The 22,364-nt window shown below is 39.0% G+C and overlaps 1 protein-coding gene across 5 annotated transcripts in view; it reads left to right on the forward strand.

Moving 5' to 3' along the window:
- The window catches only part of LOC139756560 (rho guanine nucleotide exchange factor 10), a 70,709-nt gene that overhangs the window by 43,586 nt on the left and 4,759 nt on the right, over window positions 1-22,364 (forward strand). For all 5 annotated transcript variants that reach the window (XM_071676160.1, XM_071676161.1, XM_071676162.1 and 2 more), the window contains 11 exons: window positions 665-807; window positions 995-1,374; window positions 6,019-6,315; window positions 8,565-8,657; window positions 11,490-11,714; window positions 13,141-13,305; window positions 13,748-13,957; window positions 14,073-14,262; window positions 17,800-17,939; window positions 19,351-19,488; window positions 22,184-22,323. In XM_071676160.1, the coding sequence (XP_071532261.1) occupies window positions 665-807; window positions 995-1,374; window positions 6,019-6,315; window positions 8,565-8,657; window positions 11,490-11,714; window positions 13,141-13,305; window positions 13,748-13,957; window positions 14,073-14,262; window positions 17,800-17,939; window positions 19,351-19,488; window positions 22,184-22,323 (2,121 nt within the window). The remainder of the gene's footprint in view (window positions 1-664; window positions 808-994; window positions 1,375-6,018; window positions 6,316-8,564; window positions 8,658-11,489; window positions 11,715-13,140; window positions 13,306-13,747; window positions 13,958-14,072; window positions 14,263-17,799; window positions 17,940-19,350; window positions 19,489-22,183; window positions 22,324-22,364) is intronic.

Genomic DNA, 22,364 nt, shown 5'->3' on the forward strand with positions numbered 1-22,364 from the left:
ACCTTTTACAGTAATTGCAGTGTTTTCATGAACAGAATAATGTGAATATAAATTTTTTTTTTACCAAGTACTGTAATCATTACCTTTATTCTCTATATTCATTTAGTTGATCCCTCATTTGAATTAGAATAGTAAATGAATTTTATCTGCTCAAAATTTCTAATCACGACATACTATTGGTTGTTGCTGTTTGTCATGTTAACTATTTCTCTCAGGTGTTTCATTAACTAAGAACTAAAAGGAATTCTAAAAATATTGAAGTAGAGTATTTTGCATCTGGGCATAGCCATACTATTACTAAGTTTGTTGCCATTTTCTTGGATGAATTTAAGCACGCACTTAAAGCTGATATAGAATAAGGTGCTTGTAGTAGGTAGGATGGCCCAAATAGATAAAGGAATGAGTGAAAAAGGTGAAGATAGGGTGGCATGAATAGATAGATGTGGTAATACCTGGAATGTAAGATTTTTAGGCGGTGGCAAGCAATAAAAAATTTTCTGTGCATTTTGCACTTCACAAGCAGCTGGGGGAAAGATCTGCTTATTAGTTGCTTTTGACTAATATACACTTTTTCCTTAATGGATATAGTATTTTGCTTTATAGTGGGGCTGCATAGTTAAAATTTCTGTAGAAGTATACTGACTTGGGCATTCCCTCTTTAAAGCCTGGAGAACTTCAAACAGCGTCTATTACGAAAAAGAGAACAGTGGCGAGAGAAGCGACAGTCTAGCAAAAGCCTGAAGGATGCCTCACGTAAGGATTCCAAGGAGGACCAGTCAAAGGAATCTGCTAAACCTGCAGAAGACAGTAAGTGTACTTGATGACCATGTTTTTGAAACCATCTTCCCTTTTAGAAAGTTTTGCTGTATTTTTTATGTTTGTTTAAAAGTCATTTTGGAAGGTTGTAAAGGATTAAGATATTTAAGCATAGGAAACTTTGCAAATGACAAATGGCATTATCTTAGATAACTTACAGCATGTTATTCCTTTACAGATCCTCCTTCCACACCGGACAACAAATTGTACAGGTGGTTTTCCTTACGCAAAAGTGTCAATTACGACGTGGAACGACGTAGCAGTACAATCGCTAGCACTGAGCGCACCAGCTCCTACACCACCACCAGCAATGGTACCAGTGCCAATAGCAACAACAGGATGCCAAAGCTTTTGGAGGAGGCAGATAGTGAACATGGAGGGCTGTTTTCTGAGAATGGGGGAGTCTTTGCACACACTTTTCAGCGAAGACACCAGCCCCCAACCCTACCACCCATGCCACAGAGCCTCAGTCCTGAACAGATCAAAAGGCGACATATTGTTGCATCTATTGTTCATAGTGAAAATAATTATGTAGCAACACTCCAAAGACTAGTCAATGTAAGTATAGAATTATTTACAAGTACATACCTGAGATATATAGATTCTAACTTAGAATACAAGTTTTAGAAAATATTCATGTCAGAATTCCAGTTTGTGACTGATTCAGCCATATGTTATCCCAGAACATGAAAGTTATCTACATCCTGTTTTACTCCTTGTCCTAGCATTGTGATACATATATTGTATATTGTGTTTGATATAGAGACTGAGTGTGAACGAATGTGGCTTTTATGTCTGTTTTCCTGGCACTACCTCACTGAAGCAAGGGGTAGCGATGCTGTTTCCTGTGGGGCAGGGTAGCACCTGGAATGGATGAAGGCAAGCAAGTATGAATATGTACTTGTGTATATATGTATATTTCTGTGTATGTATATGTGTTTATGTTGATATGTGTATGTGCATGTGTGGGCATTTTTTTTTTTTTTTTTTTTGGTTTTCCAAAACAGGGAGCGGAGGGGGGGGGCCGGGTGAGGATGTTCCCTCTGGGGCCCAGTCCTCTGTTCTTGGCGCTGCCTCGCTAGGGCGGGAGGTGGCGAGTAGTTTGAGGGGAAAAAAATATATGTATATATATATATTTTTTTTTTTTTTTTTTTTTTTTCATACTATTCGCTATTTCCCGCGATAGCGAGGTAGCGTTAAGAACAGAGGACTGGGCCTTTGAGGGAATATCCTCACCTGGACCTCTTCTCTGTTCCTTCTTTTGGAAAATTAAAAAAAAAAAAAAAAAAAAAACCCAGAGGGGAGGATTTCCAGCCCCCCGCTCCCTTCCCTTTTAGTCGCCTTCTACGACACGCAGGGAATACGTGGGAAGTATTCTTTCTCCCCTATCCCCAGGGAATATATATATATATATATATATATATATATATATATATATATATATATATATATATATATATATATATATATATTTTCCCTGGGGATAGGGGATTAAGAATACTTCCCATGTATTCCCCGCGTGTCGTAGAAGGCGACTAAAAGGGGAGGGAGTGGGGGGCTGGAAATCCTCCCCTCTCTTTTTTTTTTAATTTTCCAAAAGAAGGAACAGAGGGGGCCAGGTGAGGATATTCCAAAAAAGGCCCAGTCCTCTGTTCTTAACGCTACCTTGCTAACGCGGGAAATGGCGAATAGTTAAAAGAAAGAAGAAGAAGATATATATATATATATATATATATATATATATATATATATATATATATATATATATATATATTTATTTTTTTTTTTTTTTGCTTTGTCGCTGTTTCCCACGTTAGCGAGGTAATGCAAGGAAACAGAGGAAAGAATGGCCCAACCCACCCACATACACATGTATATACATACACGTCCACACGCATAAATACACACCTATACATCTCAATGTGTACATATATATATATACACACACAGACATATACATATATACACATGTACATAATTCATACTGTCTGCCTTTATTCATTCCCATCGCCACCTCGCCACACACAGACTAACAACCCCCTTTCCCCCTCATGTGTGCGAGGTAGCGCTAGGAAAAGACAACAAAGGTCCAATTCGTTCACACTCAGTCTCTAGCTGTCATGTAATAATGCACCGAAACCACAGCTCCCTTTCCACATCCAGGCCCCACAAAAACCCACATACACATGTATATACATACACGTCCACACGCATAAATACACACCTATACATCTCAATGTATACATATATACACACACAGACATATACATATATACACATGTACATAATTCATACTGTCTGCCTTTATTCATTCCCATCGCCACCTCGCCACTCACAGACTAACAATCCCCTTTCCCCCTCATGTTTGCGAGGTAGCGCTAGGAAAAGACAACAAAGGTCCCATTCGTTCACACTCAGTCTCTAGATGTCATGTAATAATGCACCGAAACCACAGCTCCCTTTCCACATCCAGGCCCCACAAAACTTTCCATGGTTTACCTCAGACGCTTCACATGCCCTGGTTCAATCCAATGACAGCACGTTGACCCTGGTATACCACATCGTTCCAATTCACTCTATTCCTTGCATGCCTCTCACCCTCCTGCATGTTCAGGCCCCGATCACTCAAAATCTTTTTCACTCCATCTTTCCACCTTCAATTTGGTCTCCCACTTCTCCTCGTTCCCTCCACCTCTGACACATATATCCTCTTGGTCAATCTTTCCTCACTCATTCTCTCCATGTGACCAAACCTTTTGAAAACACCCTCTTCTGCTCTCTCAACCACACTCTTTTTATTACCACACATCTCTCTTATCCTTACATTACTTACTCGATCAAACCACCTCACATCACATATTGTCCTCAAACATCTCATTTCCAGCACATCCACCCTCCTGCGCACAACTCTATCCATAGCCCATGCCTCGCAACCATACAACATTGTTGGAACCACTATTCCTTCAAACATACCCATTTTTGCTTTCCGAGATAATGTTCTCAACTTTCACACATTCTTCAAGGCTCCCAGAATTTTCGCTCCCTCCCCCACCCTATGATTCACTTCCGCTTCCATGGTTCCATCTGCTGCCAAATCCACTCCCAGATATCTAAAACACTTCACTTCTTCCAGTTTTTCTCCATTCAAACTTACCCCCCAGTTGACTTGACCCTGAACCCTACTGTACCTAATAACCTTGCTCTTATTCACATTTACTCTCAACTTTCTTCTTTTACACACTTTACCAAACTCAGTCACCAGCTTCTGCAGTTTCTCACATGAATCAGCCACCAGCGCTATATCATCAGCAAACAACACCTGACTCACTTCCCAAGCTCTCTCATCCACAACAGACTGCATACTTGCCCCTCTTTCCAAAACTCTTGCATTCACCTCCCTAACAACCCCATCCATAAACAAATTAAACAACCATGGAGACATCACACACCCCTGGAAATCCTCCCCTCTCGTTTTTTTTTAATTTTCCAAAAGAAGGAACAGAGAAGGGGGCCAGGTGAGGATATTCCCTCAAAGGCCCAGTCCTCTGTTCTTAACGCTACCTCGCTATCGCGGGAAATGGCGAATAGTATGAAAAAAAAAAAAAATATATATATATATATATATATTTTTTTTTTTTTATATACTTTGTCGCTGTCTCCCGCGTTTGCGAGGTAGCGCAAGGAAACAGACGAAAGAAATGGCCCAACCCCCCCCCCCCCATACACATGTACATACACACGTCCACACACGCAAATATACATACCTACACAGCTTTCCATGGTTTACCCCAGACGCTTCACATGCCTTGATTCAATCCACTGACAGCACGTCAACCCCTGTATACCACATCACTCCAATTCACTCTATTCCTTGCCCTCCTTTCACCCTCCTGCATGTTCAGGCCCCGATCACACAAAATCTTTTTCACTCCATCTTTCCACCTCCAATTTGGTCTCCCTCTTCTCCTCGTTCCCTCCACCTCCGACACATATATCCTCTTGGTTAATCTTTCCTCACTCATTCTCTCCATGTGCCCAAACCATTTCAAAACACCCTCTTCTGCTCTCTCAACCACGCTCTTTTTATTTCCACACATCTCTCTTACCCTTATGTTACTTACTCGATCAAACCACCTCACACCACACATTGTCCTCAAACATCTCATTTGCCAGCACATCCATCCTCCTGCGCACAACTCTATCCATAGCCCACGCCTCGCAACCATACAACATTGTTGGAACCACCATTCCTTCAAACATACCCATTTTTGCTTTCCGAGATAATGTTCTCGACTTCCACACATTTTTCAAGGCTCCCAAAATTTTCGCCCCCTCCCCCACCCTATGATCCACTTCCGCTTCCATGGTTCCATCCGCTGACAGATCCACTCCCAGATATCTAAAACACTTCACTTCCTCCAGTTTTTCTCCATTCAAACTCACCTCCCAATTGACTTGACCCTCAACCCTACTGTACCTAATAACCTTGCTCTTATTCACATTTACTCTTAACTTTCTTCTTCCACACACTTTACCAAACTCAGTCACCAGCTTCTGCAGTTTCTCACATGAATCAGCCACCAGCGCTGTATCATCAGCGAACAACAACTGACTCACTTCCCAAGCTCTCTCATCCCCAACAGACTTCATACTTGCCCCTCTTTCCAGGACTCTTGCATTTACCTCCCTAACAACCCCATCCATAAACAAATTAAACAACCATGGAGACATCACACACCCCTGCCGCAAACCTACATTCACTGAGAACCAATCACTTTCCTCTCTTCCTACACGTACACATGCCTTACATCCTCGATAAAAACTTTTCACTGCTTCTAACAACTTGCCTCCCACACCATATATTCTTAATACCTTCCACAGAGCATCTCTATCAACTCTATCATATGCCTTCTCCAGATCCATAAATGCTACATACAAATCCACTCATATATATATATATATATATATATATATATATATATATATATATATATATATATATATGAGTGAATGGGCCATTTTTCGTCTTTCCTAGCGCTACCTTGCTGACGTGGGAAACAGCGAATCAAGTATAATATCAATATAATGTTTCTATTACTGGTTGTTTAGTAGAACAAAGGCAAGTATTTACTGTAAATTTATCATAAATGTTTCCTTCCTCCCAGTGTATGAGATGATTAATTACTATTATCAATATTTCAGGACTACAAAAAACCTTTAGAAGACTCAAAACCACCTGTCCTCAATGCAGCCAAGCTTTCTACTTTATTTCATAGAGTTTCCGAGATTCTTCAGTGCCACACTTTATTCCGTATTGCCCTGGCTGAATGTGTTCGGCAGTGGGATCGCGAGGAGAAAATAGGAGATGTGTTTGTTGCTTCTTTCTCCAAGGCCATTGTCTTGGACATTTATAGCGACTTCATAAACAACTTTGCTCGTGCCATGGAAGTTGCAAAACAAGAATCTAAAAAGAAAACTGCTTTTGCAGATTTCCTGAAGGTATGTTGATATACAGTATTTATATGAGTAAAGGGTAGAATTTATGCCATAGAACTACTTGAGGAATTTATAGGTAGTTAATGGCAAGTCCTAAGAATGCACAACTGATGCATGAGGGTTTTAGATGCAGAAAAATCTTTGTAAAGTTCAATGTATTTATATCAGATTCCATCTGCTTGTAGTTATGCAGTGAGTGAAAGATCATGTTTAGGGAGACTGAAGCATCAAATGATGATGGAAGGGAGCGTAGTCTCAGTGAAAAACTTTTCATTCCAGGGAGTCCCATCATTTTCCATCTATTGACAGTAGTGCAGCCTGAAAGCTGCCAGAGCCCCTCCAGAGAAATGGGTCGTGAGATTACATGATGAAAATATAATTATAATAGTACTGATAATGATGATGATAATGATACGTGGATGTTTGAGCTTGAAACAACAGATCCCCATGCTCTCTTCTTTGGCTGCCCTTCCTCACTCTTTTCTCCCATATCCATCTTTCAATAAGGCCATGTTAATGCAATAACTTCTCTTCCCCATCAATGGTGGTATTTCTCAGGCTATGTCTAGTCTCTTTCCCTTTTTTTATGGTCTGTCTGTAACTTTCCATCAACAGATATGCTTGGAACTCACTTTTGCATTCCATGACTCTTGTTAGATTTTTGCTACATTTAGTTAAAACTCTTACAATTTCAGGCAATTCAGATTTGGATTGGATATTGCACTTGAGCAGACAATGTAATTGTTTCATCCCTTTAACCACTTACATGTGGCAGTAGGCACACGGCTCCTCTTCCACTGAGGTCTTGGGATACAAAAAAAATGGAAGAAGGAATTCTCTTATTTCTCCTATGGCAGAAATAAACTCATTTAGATGGAGTTAGTTACACCACTGCTGTGATGCATCAAAAGAGGCATGAAGTCAGCCAGTCCGTGTTGTCAGGCCCAAGAGTACACCAAAGTATTATTCTGCATTTGTATGATAATGTTCATGTCAGCACGTTTCGTACAGTTGTAGTTGTTTTTTATCATATTAGTTTGTTTGAATATGTTTTTCATTTGACTGCTGAAATATTACGTGAAAAAAAGATTGTGAAAATTCTTTGGAATTTCCTCAACTTTCATAGAAGCATGCTATTGTCTCATCAGCATTTTGAGGGTAACTGAACCCCTAAGCTTTATGTTTTCTTTCATATGGGTGAAAGCAACAGTTTCAAGCAATTTTGTCAGTATAGCAGTGAAACTTACCAAGTTTAAAGATTTAACACCATCATTGCTGTAAACTTGAACTCTTGGGAATCACAGTTTACATTTGGAATTCACTGGGAGGCATGGTTCTCAATTTGCATGTAGAAATAGCTCAGTAGATCCTAATTGGAAGAAGGTGTAAAATATTTCCGGTGAATTTGAAAGGTACAGAAAGTAAATTCAGAGAAGAGTATAAACATACAAGGGCAACATTTTTTTAATTAGTTTTCCTGCAGCCATTAGCACCACTATAGATTGTACAGAGAAATTAACAAATATTGATATATATTTACAAAGTGTATCAGGTCAGTAAGGATATGATGTTTATTCCGGCCTACAATCTGTAGTCTCCAACAGCCAGGCCAATCGAAGGAGGAACATGACAGCTTTGGTGTTAATTAGGGAATAAGACCTTTGAAACCATTGTAATATATAATGTGTTAGATGAGGTATGCCTTTCAAATATCTCAACCTGAACCTCAAAGCTTTACCCATATTCTGTGTTTTGTGTTGTTTCCTTTTCCCACTCCTGTAGATATTAATGGACTATTTGCTCTTTCAAGTTTTTGCTTGCGTTACACATGACAGCTAGAGAATTACGTGAGCAGATGTGGCCTTTCTTCATCTGTTCATGAGGGCTACCTCGCTGACGCGGGAATCAGCAACCAAGTATGAAAAATATATAGACTACACATTACTCATGAGGCTGTTGCATCACATGATTGATTAATGTATTGCTGTCAGCAACATGAGGGTGGCCCACTGTAATATTTGATTTTTCCATGCATGGTTGAGCTTTGGAATTCTCGTGTCTTTCTTTGAAAACAAATTTTCCCCCTAGCTTCTTTCTCTTTTTTTTGCAGTCCTGGGTTTTAGTGAGGTTTTTGTCAATGACTGAAGCCTTTAACATAAAGATGATGATTTACAAAAATAAAAGTAATAATTTCAATTTATAAAAGTTCGAATAATGTTATTTCAGAAAAGTTAAAAACAACTCTTTTACAGATGCGTCAGATCACCTCGCCTGATCGACTGTCATTCTTTGGACTAATGGTGAAGCCTGTCCAGCGCTTCCCACAGTTCATCCTATTTCTCCAGGTATGTAATGAGGAAGCCTTTGTAATGTGTTTACCTTTGAGATTTAGATAATTAACAGTATTTGGAAATGTTTCTTCTTTATCCATGTTGTAGCACACCACCATATTCATGTATTCATCATATACTGCAGTAGCTTGTTTGTGCAGTCCATGAAAGGGCTACTTGTTTATCAGGTTTCAACTTTTATATACAAAAGGCACTGATCATCCACATCAAGGTCAGATCATCTGAGAGAAAACAAAGCCATCTTATCTTCAAGTAATGATTAACTGTCTTAGAAATTCAAATTGCAACTGTCAGGAAAAATATGGTGAAAAGTTGAGCAGTCTTACAGTGGAAGGAAAGAAGCAGACAAAGAATAGGCTAACTTTTGAGTTGCCTCTGAATTAATCTCACAGTATAGACTTTATTGTATTTAGTAACTTTCCATATATGTCATATATTTGTAACACTTTCCCAAAGGCATCCTAGTTAATTCTCTTTTATGCTTTCTCCATATCCATAAGAGTCACTCCCAGTTCTCTTTTTTCGAATATTACTTATACAAATTCTTCAAAACAGCACAAGCACAACCACACGCCCTCTCCCTCTCCTGAAGTTACTTTGTTCTTCCTCAGCCAGACTCTCTATGTATTCCACCACTTGACAGACTTTTAATTAGGTAATATCAGTGTTTATTTTTGTTATTTTTGTCCCTTGTGCCTTTATACGAGGGTATTTTATGTGCATTCCCATTTCTCCGGCACTTCACCTTGGGATGTTGAACAGCCTGATGAACCAGTCAACAGCACTGACACTTCCCTTTCATGAGAAAATTTGAGTGCAGTTTTACCCAGTCTTGCCACATTTTTACTCTTCAGTGCCATGATTCTTTCCCTCCGCCTGCTGCCTTACTGAAAATGCACTAAATCCATAGCCCTATCTTATAACACATTTAGCACTCCTCTTGAATACTCATTCCATCTCTTTTCCATCTCTCCTTTACCTGCCTCTGCTTCCTTATTTGCTCTACTTACTTTCACCCCTGTATGTTCTTTTGTTCTTACCATTTTTCAAAACAATTTCTTATCCTTGTAGAAATCACTCAGTACTCTCATTATATCTTTCATTTTCCCTTGTTTTCAGCTCTCGTACCTCTCTGTAGATACCTTTCCACTTTTTGAACTCGTCTGCAGATACCATTCACTCACCTTCTTTTCCCCTGTTAACAGCAATTTAACTTTGTTCCATCACTCTCTACCCTTTCTCATACATCCATATTCCATACCTTCAGCATTCCACACACTTCATCCTTGCATTTAATCATTACTTACTTAACCTTGCACTCCCCAGGTTTTATGATTTTTGTATCCTCGGCCACTCGTTACTCAATCTTCATTGTTATATCTGTGATGGCACTTTTCCAGTCATGCTGTGTCACTCCTTTCATGCACTTTTCATTATACCTAGGGCCTTTAGCTCCATCTCTCATCCTTTGATTCACTTCAGCTCCCATAGTTCCATCTGCTGCTATATACACTTCCATTTATCTAGAGAACTTCAGTTCCTCTAGATTTTCCCCATTCAAAATCACACTTAAATGAAGCAGTCTTACCCCCCTACAAGATCTCATTACCTTACTTTTATTCTCATTAACTCAACTTTCTTCTTTCACACCCCCAAACTCAGACACCCGAATCAGTAGTTTTTCTCTCAAGTCAGCCACCAGAGCTGTGTCATTTGCATATGGCATACTGTAGACCTGTCCCTTTTTCCAAGACCCGTGCATTTATCTCCCTCACCACCCTATATATAAGCAGGCAAACAGCCATTGTGACATTAAACACTCATGATGCAAACACAGCTTTACTTCAATCCACTCACCTACACACTCTGATGCAGACCCAGCTATACTTCAACCCACTTCCCCTCCTCCCTCCCTCCCAAGTAGCTTTCCTCCCACACTACATATTGAGAGCACCTTCCTCTAGGCTTATCTGTCAGCCTTAACATATCCTTTCTCCAAGTCTTTAAATGCCACACACATCTTTTTGTAATTTGTAAAACATATTTGCATGAATGGTTATACAGTGTAGGCAGTAGTTGTGTGGCTGTTTTTATGTCTGATTTTCTTCTCCTGCTTTAGGGAGGTAGTGACATGACACCATATGCATATAACCAGTCTCTGGCTGTCATGTATAGTATACTGAAACCCATATTCCACATAGCTCCTTTTCCCCCAACCAAACAAATGTTAGGTGTGTTCCATAAAATTCAGGCCTTGATGCTCCAAAAGTCTTATTAGCTCCATCCCTCTATATCCATCTCAGTCTTCCTCTTCCCCTTGTTCCTTCTACTTCTGAAACTTGGTTCCTTTCCATCAGTTTCTCTTAACTGATCCTCTTTATGCATTCAAACCATTTCAGTATACCTTGGTCACCCCACTAATTAAGACTGCACTTATTACCACTTCTTTCTCAGATTCTCTATTTCTTCCGTGATTAACTTCCTTTCATGCCACTTATTTCTCTCAGAAATTATATTTTCAGCACATCTACCCTCTTCCCTTCCTTTCCTTTCCATTCAGGATGCAAGACTTTCATTCATGCAGCTTAGTTGGAAATGCTGTAACTTCAAACGCACCAGCCTTCCACTCACTCCTTAACACACCCAGGACCTTAAATATGACCCCTACCCCATGAATTACTTCAGGGTCCATGGTACCAAATGCTTTCTTGTCTATCATCAAAATACCCAGTTACTTAACTCCATTTCCCTCAGATCCTCCTAATTAAAACTTGCACTCAAACCATTTCCATCATATATTGTTACCCTGTGTCTTTAATTCTGCAGGACCTTCTAAAGCATACTCCACAAGGGCATCATGATAGGATGTCGCTGCAGTTGGCTCTTACTCAACTAGAATCGCTGGCAGAGATGCTAAATGAGAGAAAACGTGAAGCAGAGCAATATCAGGCTTTCCGTGACACTCTCAAGCATATCAATACCAAATTTGCTTTGCGGGGAATACAAGAGGGCAATCGCTATTTATTACGGCAAGATGATGTTCTGCAGCTGGTGAGTTGAAACGTGTTCTATAAATCCTCTTTAATTTACATTGTATGATACTGGTGCTTACATATGTGAAACATGTTACATTAGTAATACTTTGCGGAATACCATTTTTGACAAAATGATACAGCATGCATACGTTCCTTTAGGTTGGAGCTTCAGTGTTAGAGTATACTTCAGAATGGCAACACCTGCATCATGATTGATAAGATATACCATTGAAACTTGGCTGTAAATACACCTCCAGACAACACAGAAAATACCTGTGAAACAGATTTAGGTTTTCACTCCAGTTCATTTTGTAGTCATATTGCTATTTTATGAATCACGTAAAAATTTTGTCTGTGCCACTTCAGGAGGTCCCTTGGCTGGCAAACTAATCATCCTTTCCATCATAACTTATGTGCAGCATTATACAGCAACATGACTTTTTTTCCCTTCTTTCATTAGGTAAAACTTATTTGTGTTTTACTTTTTTAGTTTCCTCAATAAGAATTTCACTTACAAGTTAAATCTCATTGTAGATATGTATAAATTTGGAGTTAATTTACATTTACATGAATGAAACAATACATAGAAGTATCTGATGATAGTTTTTATTATCAGCATAATGTGCAGGTTGCCTTTATGTGTCCCCAGCTCAGAATGGTTAAAAAAAATTTCACGCTTTGTTTCCCTTTATAAAATGAAAGAAATGCATGTTGAAGTAAGAATATGTACAAACAAGTGAGCAAACATAATGTGAATGGTCATGGTTTAACCCTAAAGTTAATGCATACATCTCCTGGTCATATTTGCAGAGGAGGGTGCAAAGTGGTGGTGTATGGTGGAGGTTTAGTGGTGGGAGCCCCTATAGTAAAGTCAGTGACAACAGTTATTACTGTTTATGAACAAAATGCTTGTAAATGTAAAAGATTATTGCAGACAAATGAGATATTAAACAGTAACTAATATGGCTATGGTTTTGCCTTAATGTGTAGATCACCATGCCGAGAGGGTGATAAGGAGACTGAGGAGGTGTGAGGGGTAGATACAGTGGGGGATGAGCCTCATGATGCAGGTTTACTAAATAAAGAATAGTTCTGTTTATGGATACTTTTACATATACATATTTATGTATTTACATTTTACATATTAAAGTAAAAAAAATTGCTCCCGGTGAATGTCTGGAGAAAGCATGTATAATGATCAAGGTGACATTCATCTGCCATAAGATGTCAAGATATTGGCTGAGTACTTAAACAACCCATGAAACATAGTTCTTCATGGTGCATTGTGTTTGGGTTCTTCATATAGTGACTCCTTTAATTTAAGAGTTGAACATTACGTTTAAAGAAATAAGCTATGTTGGATGATGGTATGCATGCATTTCTGATTTGCAGTTCCAAAATGTTTTGTGTATATTGGGTTAAATGAATAAAAAAATTGCCAGGAATTCAACCAGAGTGGCCTCATCAGTAAGAGCAAAGGACGGAGACTGTTCCTTACCAATGATCTGATCATCTGTGTGACAGTGGTGCCAAAGACAACTGATGATTATGGTAACCAGAATGAACGACTCTCTCTGAAGTGGGCCTACCCTGTTACGGATGTTGAGGTAAGGTTGGTGTACTTTTTCACAGGCTGAAAAACAATATCATCAGAAAAAGGAATAATTAAATTGTTGCATTAGGAAAATGTATGAAATAAAGATGGACTTCAATTTCTTGTCTTTTCAGTTTATCAGGTTTGAGCATTTGATTAGTTTATAACACCTCAGGATATGAAGATGATTGATCACTTGTGTCTGATGACAGTTTTATATGTGCATCAGTTTTCTTTGTGGCTTGGGAAAAAGATGACTGATGGATAAATATATAATTTTTTATTTCGTGTATCATTTAAGTGTCTTGTTTTCAGTTAATTTTTCTTGTCCATATTATTTATTTAGAAATGGATTTACCTTTTTATATTTAACTATCTTAGAATATGGAAGTTCTTAGTAAAAATGTTTTAGGAATATCAAAGCAACTTTTGATTATATTGTTGTACTCTTACAGATACAAGACACAAGCTCATCCCCAACTTTAAGTCGGTTACTGGCCTCGGGAGTTAATAAAACAGGGTCCATTAATTCTGCTCGTATCCCAGAGGAAACTATGGGTTCCAGTGTGGACAACTTATGCCAGGAGATGAATGATCTTATGCATGATTATGAAGTAGTTTCCCGAATCTCAACCCTGGTGTCATCTCTGAGAGGTACCTATGATGTAAGTACTATATTTTCCTTTGCATTGTATGTCATCTTTCAAAGTAGTGGGAAAAGGCAAGTAGGTTTAAAAAAGAATTTTGAACAAAAACTGATAGATGTAATTTCTTTTGCAGGGCTTGACAGCAGAACACTTACAGCAAGTTTCAAGCAGCATCCAGAGAGCATTACATATTCGTGATGAGCAGATGGCATGGGTAGATGCTTGCTGTTTGCAGTTTACAGTCAAGAATAAGGAAGGCCGTGAAAAGGAGACATTTACTTTCCAGACCAACAATCCTGTTATCAAGAAGGATTGGATTGTTGGTAAGTACATGTAGAACATAACAGCAACAGACCATCAGGTGTTTTCGAGACTGTTTGTGACTGTGAAAGACATCAGAAAATCACAGATTAGTATTGTAAGAGTAGACAGAAATACAGAGGCTTTGAAGAGAAAAACCTGCAGACTTTTCACTAAAATAAGGTGTCACAAATAATGTCAGCCATGGACTTGAAGTGAAATATCATGTCCTTATTTAGAAATATAATTGGTACTGCTTTCATCTACTTTAATTGGTAAATCATATTAATTGGTAAATCATTCCATATGTTAGCAATCCTGTCGAAGAAATAGTACTTCACCTCATCCAATGTAAAACACTTGTCCTAGAGTTTGTATTTATTACTGCACGTTTTATCACTTTAGTCAAGCCTTTAGTAGCTTGTTAGATGGAGATTATTGAAGCCTTTGATAATTTTGAAGATTTGTGGTAGATCACCTCTTAACCCTTTCCCACATTAGAGAGGTATTGCTAGGAACAGATGAAAAAGGGTTACATGCACGCACATCCATTCTAGCTGTTGTGTGGGATTTCCAGAAACAGCAAGGAAGATGTAAACAGAACTTTCTTAAACAAATTGTTTTTATTGATGTACACAAGAGTTTTGGCCACAATGTAAGATTACCACCTTAATAGTCTCAAGTTACTCCTTCAAGTGAAGGAAAAGGATAAAAGCATTTCTCGCTGACATGATAAACCTCCTCACGTTCATGGTGATGGTGGATCAAGTGTTTCTTCCAGTGTTGGAGGGAGCAGTGTCATCTGGTGCCCCTTTAGTGAGGGCATCGTTAAGATGCATCCTGTAGGAGGAGGCACCACTTTGGTGCTTCTTTCCAGGAGTTGAGGAAGCTCAGAATATTTTACAAAACCAATTGGTTCAGAATTAAGTAGTTGGATTGAGTCCTTAGATGATGACATGAGAGACCCTTCTCATTCATGTGTTGTATATTTTAGGGATGATTCTAAAAACTAATAAAGTCAAAATCAGGCAGATTTGAAAAGCTTGAGGAATTCCCAATAATAAGGAATTCTTAGGTTCATAAATTTTTTTTTTTTTTTTTTTTTTGCTTTGTCGCTGTCTCCCGCGTTTGCGAGATAGCGCAAGGAAACAGACGAAAGAAATGGCCCAACCCACCTCCATACACATGTATATACACACACGTCCACACACGCAAATATACATACCTACACAGCTTTCCATGGTTTACCCCAGACGCTTCACATGCCCTGATTCAATCCACTGACAGCACGTCAACCCCGGTATACCACATCGATCCAATTCACTCTATTCCTTGCCCTCCTTTCACCCTCCTGCATGTTCAGGCCCCGATCACACAAAATCTTTTTCACTCCATCTTTCCACCTCCAATTTGGTCTCCCACTTCTCCTCGTTCCATCCACCTCCGACACATATATCCTCTTGGTCAATCTTTCCTCACTCATTCTCTCCATGTGCCCAAACCATTTCAAAACACCCTCTTCTGCTCTCTCAACCACGCTCTTTTTATTTCCACACATCTCTCTTACCCTTACGTTACTTACTCGATCAAACCACCTCACACCACACATTGTCCTCAAACATCTCATTTCCAGCACATCCACCCTCCTGCGCACAACTCTATCCATAGCCCATGCCTCGCAACCATACAACATTGTTGGAACCACTATTCCTTCAAACATACCCATTTTTGCTTACATTCTTCAAGGCTCCCAGGATTTTCGCCCCCTCCCCCACCCTATGATCCACTTCCGCTTCCATGGTTCCATCCGCTGCCAGATCCACTCCCAGATATCTAAAACACTTTACTTCCTCCTGTTTTTCTCCATTCAAACTTACCTCCCAATTGACTTGACCCTCAACGCTACTGTACCTAATAACCTTGCTCTTATTCACATTTGCTCTTAACTTTCTTCTTTCACACACTTTACCAAACTCAGTCACCAGCTTCTGTAGTTTCTCACATGAATCAGCCACCAGTGCTGTATCATCAGCGAACAACAACTGACTCACTTCCCAAGCTCTCTCATCCACAACAGACTTCATACTTGCCCCTCTTTCCAAAACTCTTGCATTCACCTCCCTAACAACCCCATCCATAAACAAATTAAACAACCATGGAGACATCACACACCCCTGCCGCAAACCTACATTCACTGAGAACCAATCACTTTCCTCTCTTCCTACACGTACACATGCCTTACATCCTCGATAAAAACTTTTCACTGCTTCTAACAACTTGCCTTCCACACCATAAAATATTGATTATTATTAAAATGGAAAATCATACAGTATCATAAAACAAACACTCTTTTACAATCTATTTTATGCAAAAAAACAAGACTGGAAATGAATTCATGGCTTAACCCTGGATATTACTTAAAATTTCATAAATCAGACCATCCATCTGGTAATAAGGCTGAGGGAGGAACAGCATTATTATGAAATCAGAAATCAATCAGAGCAGTCCATCTGTTGTGTGTGGATCCAATTGCACCCCTTCCCCAACATATGTCCGAGTTCCATTCTGATCGACCGGTCGGATCTTGAAATGGATGCAACTTGGATGTATGTCAGCATGGCATGTTAAATTCCTGTACCTGTACAGAATTCTTTTATCCAACTCAGTTTCTATTATGATTATGTCATTAGATATTAACCAGCTTTATTATATGATTCTGTAGTTTTTACCATTTATTTATGATTCTGTAGTTCATGTTTCATCATTTTTATTGATTTGTATTGTTTTTATGGTTGTGTGTACGGATGGTTGTAAGGCGCATAGGTTGTACATAGGGGAGAGCTTGTATTTCTTACCTCTTTAATTAGAATGACAGTCACCTCCAGGGACCTCTTTAGTTATCTGTTTCTTAGCTGCTGCTTCATCTTTGGGAAAGTAAGTTTTAAATCTGGGGTTTTGAGAAGTTGAAATAGCAGAATGTATCCGTTCTGGAATGTTCACACCACTAGGCAAGTGTTATTGATTGACTACCTTTCTTGGTCTTCCTTTAATTGTTTGCAGCCCAGCATCATTTTAATGTTTTGGAAGAAATGATTGCAAGGTAGCCACTACAGGAATTGCATAGCTTATTACTTTAGTCATGATTTCCTTGCTTTGTCATTTCTTCAAAAGGCTTTAGGAGGTTAATCATGTTTTTAGGAAGTGTATAGTTTAGCATTATAGTACTTGTAATCAGTTACTGTCTATCTTTGTTCAAAAATATATATATCACACTTTTTATCTCACTGTCAGCCTACATATCTGGTATTTGGAATGTAAAAACTGCCAGATATCAGTTAGCTGACACTCATTTTATATTCTAACCCTATTGATAACCTAACTCTATTCTCATATATGCTATGCATGGAACACATGCAGTATAAAGTAAAAGAAGAGAATATGAAAACTTATTGTTGTAATTTGATTCTCACTGTAAAAAGAATGGAGTACATTATAAAGATTAGGAGTAATCTTTTGTGATATGTATCATGTTTATTGATTATGTATGTTTTCTATTACAGAACTTCGGTTAGCACAATTAGCTCTTGATAGTTCTAACTCTCCGGCATGGGATGTACCAGAGCAAGAAAAGAGACCCTCAACTAAAATGCCACTGTTTGTCAAGTCACTCCCAGTATTTTCTTCTCCTCATGACACAGAGGTAAGATATTAGAGCATTTAAGTAGTTCATTATCATTTAGTGGATATTCTTTGAATTAGTAGTCAGTGCTTAGCTCCAGTATCTTTAGTTATGAATACTTATTTTATGACTACGTGCCCATTCCTCAGAAAACTTAGATAGATGTCCAACCACAAGACCCAATTTTATGGGGCTTCTGCAGCTCTTGAGTTTGTGCTCAGTACTTGAGGTAAAAGTGTGTTCCTCATAGGCAGGAAGGTCCTCAGAAAAGCTGGACTCCTTTCTTTCTTCTTCTTTTGATAAAGCTTCATTTAAGGTGATTTCTTCCTTATGGTGTTACCACTTGCAGGCAAAGCCTGGTAAGACTTATATGTATGTGATTACTGGAGGGCTGCAGTATGTGATGCATTTTGACTAAATCATGGTCAAAATGCCATTTCTTCACTGTATTATAAGTTTAACTGAAACCTACTCTTTGCACTGAGTGGAGTTATTCTACCTAAGTTTCCATCTCTATATGGAGATAGCATGGTGGTAGAGGACTACTTTCCATGGTGCAGTCTGAGTAAACCATGTTGTGTCTTCCACATTTGCATTTGTAAATACATCCTAATAAACGTTCATGTTTATAACATGTGGCAATCACTTTGTTCAAGTTCCTTTCATCACTGTAGGGTGGTGCAATGGTAGTATTCCATGCATTAAAGTCATTACTATAGAAGAGTGGAGTGGATTTTGGCATGTCTTATAATTAGTGATTTTAGTTCCTCGTACAGTGCCTAGAGCTAGGTAGGGGTTGAATTCTTGTCTTATACATCAGTTTTGTAATATAAATCTTTAGAGTTCTGTATAAATGACATGCAGCATACATTCACCTAACACATATGATCACCATATCATCAGAGATACCCAGCTTTGCCCTAACAGACATCTTGATTGTACTTACAACCTTTGCCCTAACAGACACACCTTAATATACGTACGACATTTGCCCTATCCCCCAACCATAACGTACTTCATTCCCCATGCTTCTGTCTCCTGCCAAGTTCACTTGTAGTTACTTAAAGCTCTCCATTTTTTCCAAATCTTCATCTTTAAAACTTATAATCAAACCATCCTTTCTCACCCCCCCTGCTGCCCTTTATTACTTTTCTTTTATTAGTATTTTATTATTTAATCCTAGCTTTCTACTTTCATGCACTCTTCCATTCAAACTTTGTCACGAGCTTCTGGAGTTTTTCTCTAGAATCTGCCAGTAGTGCAGCATCATCTGCAAACAACAGATTCACCTTCCATGCCCCCATTGTGAATACCTTGTCCATCACTCTCTAGGTCCTTTTTGCTGTGAATGATATTTTTTCCAGGCATAGTATTTGTTGTGCTTCAGTAATTCATCTGAAGTGTTAGATATAAATTTACAACATATTTTCAGGTTAAATGTGGGTGCTGCTACACTGTGACCATGTCCCGGCCAAGCAGGTTGTCAGGAACGGGACGGCATCATACATTCCTGTGGCTGTGTTCCACTGATGGTGTTTCTTCACATATCACCATTTACCTCATGCAGCAGGTAACATTAACAGAAACTTTTTATGTCATTAATGGAATCATGCTTCTAATATGTGTCTTTAGAAATGAAACCAATTTCTTTCAGGTTTTTTGTCTATATTCTCTCGTGAAAAGAAAAATGAATGGATTGTCTAGTTATCTTTCAAAAATTTCTCCTTTCTTGTCTAATTAATATTCTGGTAAGGGATATGTAGGATTAAAAATACAGAGTAGATAATTTGGAGGATTTATATTGGAATAATATATATTTTGTCAGGAATAGTTACTGCTTGGCTCCTTTGTAGCTTATTACCACCATCTCCTGATATGCAGTGTTATATTTGATGAAAATAGTCAGCTTGCATGATGCAATACACATGAGGGGAGGTTAGTGCTTGAATGAATTTTCACTTCCCCTTTCTCAAACACTGATGTGACAGTCTCTTGTAACTTGTAAAATCTCTCTAGAATGTATTCAGAGTTATGTTTTATTTTGAAAGTAACCCTTTGTAAAAATGGGTGTAGAAAATGGCCTCATTGGACTTGAAGAGCACTGAATGGCCTTAGCAGCTGCAGTGCTTGGCTTATAAACTTAAATTTCATAATCCAATCCAATCATTGGACTTGAAAAGATTTGGAAAAGGATTGAATTTTGCCCTTCCAGTACTGTGAGAACCCTGATTATTAAAGATATATATAATTGTAAATGATTTGGTAAATAGAGAAGAGGTAGTAAAAGCTTTGTGGAAGATGAAAGCTGGCAAGACATTGGGTTTGGATGGTATTGCAGTGGAATTTATTAAAAAAGGGGGTGACTATTGTTGACTGGTTGGTAAGGTTATTTAATGTATGTATGACTCATGGTGAGGAGCCTGAGGATTGGCGGAATGCTTGCATAGTGCCATTGTGCAAAAGCAAAGGAATAAAAGTGAGTGCTCAAATTACAGAGGTATAAGTTTGTTGAGTATTCCTGGCAAATTATATGGGAGGGTATTGATTGAGAGGGTGAAGGCATGTACAGAGCATTAGACTGGGGAAGAGCAGTGTGGTTTCAGAAGTGGTAGAGGATGTGTGGATCAGGTGTTTGCTTTGAAGAATGTATGTGAGAAATACTTAGAAAAGCAAATGGATTTGTATGTAGCATTTATGGATCTGGAGAAGGCATATGATAGAGTTGATAGAGATGCTCTGTGGAAGGTATTATGAATATATGGTGTGGGAGGCAAGTTGTTAGAAGCAGTGAAAAGTTTTTATCGAGGATGTAAGGCATGTGTACGTGTAGGAAGAGAGGAAAGTGATTTGTTCTCAGTGAATGTAGGTTTGCGGCAGGGATGTGTGATGTCTCCATGGTTGTTTGATTTATTTATGGATGTGGTTGTTAGGGAGGTGAATGCAAGAGTTTTGGAAAGAGGGGAAAGTGTGCAGTCTGTTGTGGATGAGAGAGCTTGGGAAGTGAGTCAGTTGTTGTTTGCTGATGATACAGCGCTGGTGGCTGATTCGTGTGAGAAACTGCGGAAGCTGGTGCCTGAGTTTGGTAAAGTTTGTGAACGAAGGAAGCTGAGAGTGAATGTGAATAAGAGCAAGGTTATTAGGTACAGTAGGGTTGAGGGACAAGTCAATTGGGAGGTAAGTTTGAATGGAGAAAAACTGGAGGAAGTGAAGTGTTTTAGATATTTGGGAGTGGATTTGGCAGTGGATGGAACCATGGAAGCGGAAGTGAATCATAGGGTGGGGGAGGTGGCGAAAGTTCTGGGAGCGTTGAAGAATGTGTGGAAGTCAAGAACATTATCTTGGAAAGCAAAAATCGGTATGTTTGAAGGAATAGTGCTTCCAACAATGTTATATGGTTGCGAGGCTTGGGCTATAGATAGAGTTGTGCGGAGGAGAGTGGATGTGCTGGAAATGAGATGTTTGAGGACAGTATGTGGTGTGAGGTGGTTTGATCGAGTAAGTAATAATAGGGTAAGAGAGATGTGTGGTAATAAAAAGAGTGTGTTTGAGAGAGCAGAAGAGGATGTTATGAAATGTTTTGGTCACATGGAGAGAATGAGTGAGGAAAGATTGACCAAGAGGATATATGTGTCGGAGGTGGAGGGAACGAGGAGAAGTGGGAGACCAAATTGGAGGTGGAAAGATGGAGTGAAAAAGATTTTGAGTGATTGGGGCCTGAACATGCAGGCGTGCAAGGAATAGAGTGAATTGGAACGATGTGGTATACAGGGGTCAACATGCTGTCAATGGATTGAACCAGGGCATGTGAAGCATCTGGGGTAAACCATGGAAAGTTCTGTGGGGCCTGGATTTGGAAAGGGAGCTGTGGTTTCAGCGCATTATTACATGATAGCTAAAGACTGAGTATGAACGAATGTGGCCTTTGTTGTCTTTTCCTAGCGCTATCTCATGCACATGAGGAGGGAGGGGGTTGTTATTTCATGTGTGGCGATGGGAATAAATAAAGGTAGACAGTATGAAATATGTACATGTGTATATATGTATATGTGTGTGTATATATATGTATACGTTGAGATGTATAGGTATGTATATTTGTGTGTGTGGACGTGTATGCATATACATGTGTATGTGGGTGGGTTGGGTCATTCTTTCGTCTGTTTCCTTGCGCTACTTCGCTAACGCGTGAGACAGCGACAAAGCAAAATAAATAGATAAAAGAATAAATATAATTGTAAAATGTAATTACCCGAAAAATTGTCTTATAGGTTGGGCTACGGGAAGTTGTGCGTGTTGACAAGGTTGAAGTTTGTGTGACATCTCTGCAGCACGTCCCTGGCATCACCACAACTACGGATGAGCCTTCACTCCGAGCTCACACTGTTTGGATGGGCACACATTCACACAGGTACTTGTTTGACAGTAAAACATATAATTTGAAAGGAGCAT

Source organism: Panulirus ornatus, chromosome 22 (assembly GCF_036320965.1).
Source record: "Panulirus ornatus isolate Po-2019 chromosome 22, ASM3632096v1, whole genome shotgun sequence".
Lineage (NCBI taxonomy): Eukaryota > Metazoa > Arthropoda > Malacostraca > Decapoda > Palinuridae > Panulirus > Panulirus ornatus.